Raw genomic sequence first — 9,735 nt, 5'->3', positions numbered from 1 at the left:
TTATTATTATACCATTTCGATGTGGGTTGTTATCTAAATGAACTTGTCTCTCTTAAACGTGTAATTGTTCCAGGCATTCTTGTATGCCTTTGCAGAATGACTGGCTACTAAGCAGTCAAAAAGTTAATCCAAAATTTAAGTATAGGAAATCTGCAAGCGTAAAACTTTACCCTAGTCCTAGTGTATTGGTTGTTTGTTACAACCAAAAAGATGTCAATCTCACTCTTACAAGCAATTCTCACGCAGTATGTAAAGCAGGATTTATTTATCCATTCACAATGCAACTTATCTTCACATTTCTGGTACCAATCTACATCGCAGTAACGAGCCACAAAATTACCATCTTTACAAAAAGGATTCGTCGTTTGGGATCTTGGCTCCGTTGACTTCTGACGGCCGGCGCACGCAAAACGAGAGTGTTTCGGAGGTCGCGCATGGAGAGACGGAAGACGACAACTAATCTCGCTGAATCTTATAGTCAACATCACCAGACAACCACCCAGTTAAACAGGAAAAACAAATCTACACAACCCAGGAATGAAAAAGTCCCAATGCTAGATAGAGAAGCACTGATATGATGAAACTTAGTCATTTTATTACGAAGTTAATCATCATCACACGTTCAAAATGTGCAGACAGAAATAGAAGCAATATAAATAAAACTCTCTTACTCAGCTACATTAGTAATATCTGTTTCTGCCAATAGCATTTGTTAAAAAACTAATCACAAAACAGTGAATTATTAAATGCATATATAAAAATTTATTCACTGTGAGACAAGCTGCATTTAAGAAAACAAAAGATTAGCCTGAAGCTTTCATATCTGTTATCAAAATTTACAGGCTTTTCCCACTTTGCTGAACCATCTCCTTTACTTTAAATGACACACCGTCTCCTGGTAATGGGCTCGGTATAAATGGGCTCAACCATGCTATCTTCCAGTTTTTACCAAAAGCATTTTTCAAGTTATCGACCAAACCTGTATTATACATGAAACCAGTTTTCTTCATCACTTCATTTGTGGTTCTGCCCCTGCAAAGCAGCAGGAGTAAATAAAATGACATTGAAACTTTCAAAATAAATATACTTGGATATTACTGGTTTACTTTTTGCTTTGATGTAGAATATGTAAAACATATCAAATAAATAGAATCTTAATATATTTTTGTCATTTATGTGTAATTATCATACTTCACAGTATTTTTTAAGTGAAAAAAAAAGACTGCAGTTGAATACATAAACGAAATGACACAAAACGATGTAAAAACAGCCATGAAGAATGTTTCACCAACAGCAATCCCAAATATCCAAGCTAATATTGGCATGAACATTGTCAAAAGAGACCTAAAAGAAAATGAGTTAGCATAAATAAAAACACCTACTAACAGTACAATGTTATGAGATGTCAGCAAAAGTTATCTGTAACATGAACTTCATTCCTAACATGAGCAACATGTAATGTGTATCTTTAATTCTAAACATAAACCTAGCAGCTATAACCAGGTTAATGCCAGTTAAGACAGTTGATAAGATACCAAATTTATCTGGCCTGTTTTATCCACAGCTTGTTTCAAAACTATTTTACTTTTATCCTAGCTGAGATGAGGCCAGACAAATAGTGAATACAACCAAATTTAGTAAAAAAGTATGGTTACAAGTGAAACCTGCAGTAAAGCAGTTGGAAGAACTATGCCTAATAATCCGAACTGAAAATTCTTCATAGACTTACTGGGTAGAAAAATTGTGATACAATTCCCACACAAAATCTGCGTTGAGAATGTTGGCATAAAACAAGGCAAACCACATGTAGAAATTCATCTGCATGAAATATCGCCTTGTCTTGTATCCAACACAGTTAATTCCAACTACACAATGGTGATCTCGAACCAAAATGCAAGTGTCACATTGAAAACAGTGGTATGATCTGCAATATAATCATTTTTATTTGGCAGCTAATAAATATGCAACTAAAAATGATTGGAGGTTGGAGTCACACCTCGGTGGAAAGTTTCCTTCGCATTTCCAGCAATATCTCCAACCTTCTAATAAAATACTTGGCAGAACGTGACTGCCTGCACCAGGATCAACATTTACAAACTTCCAAAAGCTCGCCAATGCATTAACCAATATCCACGTACCTTGACAAAATTTTTATTTGACAATATTTAGGGCTATACAAAGTCATTGACAGAATATCACAAGCATACCTAACACACTGAAGCTTCCAGACATTAGTAGGATTATTAACTTAACCAACATGCAAGGCATAATATTTCTAGGTATATGTATAGGCTTATTCCACCAACAAACAAAACTGAAAATTTTCAAAAAGCAATCACAAATTTAAATACAAACCTGCAGCAATATGTGCTATCTTTTTCCACGATGTAAAGTCATAGCCGTAGATTTTTGGCAAGATTACAAAGAATTCGAACAAGTATGTGCCAATCATAAGACTAACTACAGTGCCAAATACCCATCTATCAGGTATTCTCTTAAACGGGTGTTTTCTGTACTCCTCCATTGTTGAGTGTGCAGAAACTGCTGGATTTAAGAAACAGAAAAAACCAAGCACTACTGGACCAAGATGCCTAATTTTTTCAGAAACAAAATATATCATTTAGTTTCCTTTGGAATTGAATCAAGGTGTTTTGTGAAATTTGTCACATTGACTTCAATTTCAAAAAATCATGATCAAGTTACGTTAACATGCTTGCTTAAATTTCAGTTGCCATTAACAATGCCTTCAATATTTGTGAACTCGTGCCTTTTATGTTTCCTTATATACATACATTTTTTCTTGAGTTCTTGATTAAGTCACTATTACATCAAAATAGCTTAGGTAGCCAATTTCAAAAATCCGGCGATAAAAAATATAAATATGTTTATTCACATATGTATGTTGAAATTTTACATACACTAAAATCGGTTGGTGTAAAATTTGTGTTTGGTTTGACACCGTGGAGTTTCGACGAAGGCCGTAGATTCCAATCTGGTTCTAACCTGGGCTACAATTTCACAGCACAACTCATTGCATTATTGCCATCACCATCATTTTCATCAACTTTTTATTTTGTCATTAGTGTAACAGGGACAAAAAAAACAAATCCAGTTCATTGTTATTAGTATACGCTACATGACTGTAATAAACAGGAAAAAGTACCAAAGGCCAGAAGGCTTAAAAGATGCAAAAAAATAATAATGGTGGCGTAGTATGGTATGATAATCTTTATCCTCAGACTGAGGAAGGTCTTCGCAATTGAAAGACTTGATTCCTGGCTATGTTTCCTATTGCTGTAGCCCGAGTTACCAAGTTAACCTTTGTGCAAGTTCCGCTTGTCACACATTACTTATTTGTTTTTTGATTTCCTATATAATATTGCTCGAATTTGGGACTGTTAACCAGGTCCACTGAACAGGAGTAAGTATAGTTAATACCTTGCTTAAAGGCATTACAACGGTAGAGGCAGTATAGACAGAGTAACCTTTTCATTTCAGCCTTTTAGGCCGTGTCCTTCAGCTATCGAACTGACAAATATTTTTTTTGTAATATCTTGTTGATAACTAGCAAGGCTACTCAACCACAAATTAAAAAAAAACATAAGTTAAATTAGCCAAGGTAAGCAAACAGGAAATGATATGTTCAACCAACACTCATGGTTGACAAGTTTTATCTTGTAGCTAATGTCTAAGGACCATGGGGATTTGTTAATTTTTTTAATTTTATTATTTGTTCATGAATATATTCTTTGCTGTGTTACAACGGTTGACATTGTACTTTTTCTTCTAAATAGTTACCGGTAGGCCAACGTAATTACTTCATTTCCCTCACGGCAACATCCGTCAAGTCTAGAAAAATGGCATATCTGTGCCATCAAATTGGCGCAGGAGACAACTTATTGCACTGGAGAAACACGACGTACCATAATAACGATCTAATGGGCCTAAAGGATGGTACACGCATGCTCAAAGTTCATGAAAGTGCATTCACAGTGCTTTTACGTTACACGTTCACGTTGATTTATAAGAAACAAAACAAACAAAGTTAATTGTTTGAACGCCAAGTTAAAATAAGCAAACAAGTAATTAAGGTTTCAGTGCACACCAAAACTGGCATACTTTATAGTTGAAGGCTCGGGGCTAAGGAACCGGCGGTGAAATATGTTAGCTTGCAAACCATAAAAACTAAAACTGTAAATTTTCTTGTTTATACGAGTACTTTTTAATTTTTCTGCTTCTACAACCTACATGTCTACCGAACTTCGCAGTTTTACTTGCCTTATTACAATGCTACCAATTCAAAAATCACGGACGGAACCGCCAAGTTAACTAACTATGAGAGGCCAACACCTCTAATGCGGACAAACATAAATCACGGAATAAAAAAGGAAACAATCCGAACAATGGTGTGGTATCAAGGGAAGCCTGCCCTCGCCCCAATATTTAAGTGACAAACTCTTAAGTTTTCCGTTTTACTGGAAAAAGTAGATCCATTTCCACTATAATAAATCTATTCCACTGAACAATTAACATGATTACGGATATTTGGTAATATTTTGTGTATGTTTATGAGGCGAGATCTTAATCAAAATATTGGTTGCTGTTTGGAACAGATCGCTATATGCTTAGTAAATACAGTGTATTCGGTTCGATTCAACCCACGGACGATTCAACTCCAGACGATTCAACCCGCGGACGATTCAACCCCGGACTATTCAACCCGCGGACCTTTCACATACTTATGGCTTAGGTCTTTACCAAATTACTTTGTAGCCAATTGTAAGCTTAATATTGGACAGTCTAGACCAGTGGTTCTCAAAGTTTTTTTCCGATTCCTCCTTTATCAACCCAAACACCGTCAATTCCTCCCCCCAAAAAATCACAAAAAATAATTGCCGAAATTTTACACTACCTGAATATTGTCCCTGGATGATGTCTTTTGAGGATGTATCTCAGGAATAAAATTAAAAAAACATTAGGACAGCAATTGTTACTCGTTACTGTTGAGTTTTGCTAAAAATTACCGGTACTGTCCATTAGAAAAAACTAGCTAGCAGTCTATTTGTTCCCCTTTTTGAATGCTGCAGCTATTTACACAATGAAAGCTAAACAATTTAATATCTAACTAATCTAATAAACCTCCTAATCTAATCTATCTAATCTACCTTACTTACTAGCTAATTCTATACGTACCTTACTAACAATAAAGAGAAAACAATAGCCATTATGAAACAAACAGACACGTTTATAACGTCAGTCACTGCAGTTCAGAAGCTTGTCCTCGCGCAATAGTGCAGACATCTGAACATTGTTCAGTGAACAACCTCTTCGAGCGGATTTTTCTGTTACAAATAAAATTAAAAACTTATTGTTTTTTTCATCTTCAGTTTTTCCTCCCCAATTCCTCCCAGGAGCAAATTTCCTCACTGGAACTAAAAATTCCTCCTTTCGTGAGCCAAGTGGCCCGGTTTGAGAAGCACTGGTCTAGACTCTAGAGCAGTGGTTCTTAAACTGGGGGGCGTGTAACATTCATAAGGGGGGGCGCGAGAGATGACAAACTGTCTATTATTATATGAGCTATGTCTAAACATACTTTCTTGACTTTCGCTATAGGTTCATTTTTACTAAAATTTTAAAGTGTGTCACGATGGCAATTGTATTTTTGAAATTTGATTCTGAAATACGTCAATTGTTACGTCATAATATTTGGTGTCTCTCCGCGTTGAAGCGTATTGTTTTCCTTTACTCATTCATGCAATCCTAGCTCGACTAACTGTTCTCTTTTAGCGCGACCTGTTTTTCTCACAACGGGGGGGCGGTGTAACAAGAAAAACTTTTACAAATGTATCACTTGTAGAAATACTTAATTTACACTAAATGCATTTTCTTTAGTTTTACAATAATGATGTATACAGGAAACCAGATGTTTTTGCTACTAACCTGTAAATATCCGATCAGTTTACGACGTATAATTTTCGAGTCATTAACGATTGAAAACTTGTGTGCAGTGTCGGCCACACATAATAAAAATAGTAATGTCGCGCACCCGGTTTAAATACGGTAAAACCAACGTCAGTCAATATTAAAACCGTAAAATGAAGTAAAACTTAAATTTAGTATTGATTTAATAACCAGATATTTTAGTAATTAAACTAATTGTATTGAGTGGAAAAAAGAGAAAGTATGACCAAAATTATCTGACGTATGGCTGTATAGATACCACAGTGAACGAAAAAGTCGTACCGCAATGCGTGATATGCTTAGAAAAGCTAAGCAACGACGTTTTGAGACCAAGTCGTTTGCAGCGTCATCTTCATGAATATAAAGACAAAACCTAGGAACAAACTTGACTGTGCAGCCGACCTAAGATGTGCATTATCTTCCACAAAGCCTCGAATTAAACGTTTGGTTTCCCAAAAACAACTACATCCTTCTCATTAATGAAAGTTAATTAAAAATAAATTGCTGTTTTGTTTAATGCTTTTTTATTTTGCAATGAGGGGGGGCGCGAAATTTTTAGGTACCGTCAAGGGGGGCGTGTGCCAAAAAGTTTAAGAACCCCTGCTCTAGAGTTATGCCATCCTGAATAGGTCTGTACATCGTGGTTAACGATTATGATTTTAGACAACTTTCTCTCAGTGACATTTTTCAGTGATAATTTTGTCACTTCTGGTAAGGATTTTAAATTGTCATTAATGAAGCTTTCAGCGATCGGCTTCACCAGTACAAATTTTTAAACTGTACTGAAAATGCAGTGGTAATTTTGAATTATTATTGTTGGAGCTATAACTTAAAAATTTGCGACGCTGCTAAATTATCTAGTCACGAAAAGTTATGGCAAATTACTAAGCATTGCGATCAAGCTTTTTCAGCTTTATAGGAAAACGTTGTAGGCTATAAGTTATTTGAAGGTATTTTTTACAGTTTCTTGTTAACCTATATAACTTTAATTTTATAACATAGAAACCTACACATCACCTAAATTTACCTTCTAATCTAAATTTAACTTCAATTAAACCCTAAATAGTTAAAAACAACTTTTTGCATACCCATATTTAACATCAGGCTGCATGACGTACTTTCGGTGAAATTGAAATAGTCACATAATTATTTGCAATTATTTTTTCTGTTCTTCCTTATGAAGGTAATCAGTAGGGCCCGCAAAAGTCAATAAAGTCAAAAATTTTTAAGGACCTCGTCTGACCACGAATCAAAGAATAAAGTTGTTTTCAGCACCTAGGGGATTGTTTCTAAGAAGTTTATAGGTCAAAATAAAGTCAAAATTTACAATAAAGTCAAAGTTTTCAATAAAGTCAAAATTTGTCAAAATATGGCTTTTTACAAAGTTTTTGTGTTTCTTGAGAGTAATTCTTGTAAAAATTCTCGTGGAAGCATTGTAAATCAGGAACTGCGACACAATTAAACCATATTAACCCATAAAAGCAGGAAATAAGTCACAATGCCCACTTGGATCAGCAGTAACTTTTACCGCAAATTGTCCATTCATTGTTACGTATTTAAATACTGTAATTCTTATAAAACACTTCCTCTTCATAAACGTGGTATTTTCGAAGATCAACAGTTTGGATTTTAGGAATAGCCTACTGACATTCTGTAATACAAAAATGCCTAAGCAAGCTAAATCGTCTTCAGCAAAAGTTAGACAGATTTGTCGAGATTTTTCTGATGAATTTAATGCAACTCCCGGGGGTGATTTAAGGTGCAATTTTTGCGAGGTTATAGTGAAGTGCGATAAAAAGTATTTTGTCGAAAGCCACAGGAAAAGTAAACGCCATCAAGCTGGATTGGAGCAACAACAAGCATTCCCTGTTTAATTTGCTGTTTATTAGAATTTACCATGCGGAGAAAATCGAGGCAAAGTGCCCTTTTCACAAGGACAAAATAACACAAGCTACCTAAATCTATCGCCAAAAAACACGACACACTTTTTATAATCCATAAAACACCTTAACTTTTCTACAAAATATTACGTTTGGGTCTGAAATCGACAAAATGTTATGTTTGGGTAACTGGAGGAAGAACTGTGGCCTCTACAAATAAGCAATTTCGTTAGGTCAAAATAAAGTCAAAATTTGATAAAAATAAAGTCAAAAAAATTTTTTTTTAGGTCAAAATAAAAATGGCCCTAGTAATCAGCTATAAATTTCACAGGGAACTAAGTTACATGGCTTACAAGTATTTTTCGTTGGAAAGTCTCGCACGCACAAGAAAATAAGCAATTCAATTCAATTCAAGGCGACGACTGTAGTGACTAAGACAAAAACTTAATGCAATAATCTGACTTTTTCCATTAAGGCTTAAATGCGATTAAGTGGTTTCGTCTGTATACTGAAATGTCTATGAAGATGAGCAGTATTTTTAATTTTCCATGTCATTTGAAATGTATGTATTTTATTGTATTGTGTTTTTTATACAACTTAACCACAATTTCAGCCAACAATAACTACCTTAAAGTCGTGATCCATATTTTCAGTGTTTACAGTTAACTCATGAAGCTCATAGAAAGGAACCTTTGCATCCTGTATTTCGAAGTTCTGTTTACTATAATTTTCTTTCCTCTCCAACACTGTGCATGTTTTTTTTATTTTACATCCCTTTCAGTCTAATTTGGACTCTCAACAGTCTATAATATTCAAGTTTCTGTCTCATGATGTTATTCTAGTTTTTAGTGGAATTAGAATATAATGCGATGTCGTTAAATTGCATATTTATATGGAAAAGTTGTGTGAAGTACAATGCAGGTTTAATAAAATCAAGACTCTGGCTGTAGAAGATTTCACGTTCGATAGATATGAAACTCATTTAACAGCCAGAACAACGCAAGCTCTAACCTTATAACCAGGGTTGCCAGGGTTATACCGTCCTTATTTCTAAGATTTGTCCTTATTTTGAAGGTTTGTGTCTTAGAAAATATTTTTGTCGTATTTCTTAGAAATGTCCTCATTTTCCCTTGCGCCCTTATTTTTGTTTTATGTTTGTGGCAGAGCTCTCCATATTGGGCATTTCGATTTACTTTAGTGTGTCATTTAGAAACAATAATCAAAGATAGGCAGTCTTGTTTCGTGATTATCTTTATTTTTGAGTCAAGATCAATGGTAACCATATTTATAACCATCAAGCCATGAACTGAAGTTGTGACACAATACCATCTTAAATATAAGAAGAATTGGTTATATTTCTATGAAGTATGTGGACATTGTTTTACGTAGGCCTACATGTTAAAAATAACATGGTTGCTTTGTCATTCAATCTAAAGACACGAAAATTAAATTTACTGTTGGCTTACTGCAGTTGAAAACTTGAAATCAAAGTAAGGAAAGAGAGTGATCTCTGCTACAGTTACGTCACAGCACAATTAAGAATGATTTAGAAAGCACAAGTACTGTATACGGACGATTTGAAGAAAAAAATTAATTCCTTCATAAATTAGCTTGTTACGCAACATCTGCATCGAAAACTTGACATCTCCCGCCCAGAAAAAAATGCGTCACTTCATTTGATGAAGTACTCTGTGCTAAAAACCATCGCCTTGTCTTAGCGCGCAATGTTACAAGATTGTGCGTCGAAAACGGGTTGTAAAGCAGGGCTTTGGGCTTATAGCTATCTTAATTACTAGAGCAACAAACGAGGTAAATTGGGATCAAGTTTACTTTTATCTTTATAAGCGGATGGGATTATTACCCTTGTTGTTATAAAGCAGTGATCACTAAACTG

The 9,735-nt window shown here is 34.9% G+C and overlaps 1 protein-coding gene across 1 annotated transcript; it reads right to left on the bottom strand.

The window, feature by feature from the left end:
• Positions 1 to 578: 578 nt before the first annotated feature.
• On the bottom strand, positions 579 to 3,110 carry LOC143468575 (putative palmitoyltransferase ZDHHC24). Its single transcript, XM_076965883.1, has 5 exons — positions 2,356 to 3,110; positions 1,997 to 2,138; positions 1,730 to 1,924; positions 1,192 to 1,344; positions 579 to 1,032 (listed from the first exon to the last, which is right to left on the bottom strand). Exons 1-5 carry the CDS (start codon positions 2,618 to 2,620, stop codon positions 837 to 839), a joined length of 951 nt encoding a protein of 316 aa, XP_076821998.1. The 5' UTR covers positions 2,621 to 3,110; the 3' UTR covers positions 579 to 836.
• Positions 3,111 to 9,735: the final 6,625 nt, after the last annotated feature.

The sequence above is a fragment of the Clavelina lepadiformis genome, chromosome 8, assembly GCF_947623445.1.
Source record: "Clavelina lepadiformis chromosome 8, kaClaLepa1.1, whole genome shotgun sequence".
Lineage (NCBI taxonomy): Eukaryota > Metazoa > Chordata > Ascidiacea > Aplousobranchia > Clavelinidae > Clavelina > Clavelina lepadiformis.
This window is presented reverse-complemented; position numbering and strand designations above follow the sequence as displayed.

Bases quoted from the DNA above. Each gene is read 5' to 3' on its own strand.
- LOC143468575 (XM_076965883.1), bottom strand. From the start codon at position 2,620: ATGATATATTTTGTTTCTGAAAAAATTAGGCATCTTGGTCCAGTAGTG. The intron at 2,139-2,355 runs GTTTGTATTTAA...AATTTTGTCAAG, and splicing joins GATAGCACATATTGCTGCAG to GTACGTGGATATTGGTTAAT. The intron at 1,925-1,996 runs GTGTGACTCCAA...ATTATATTGCAG, and splicing joins GAAGGAAACTTTCCACCGAG to ATCATACCACTGTTTTCAAT.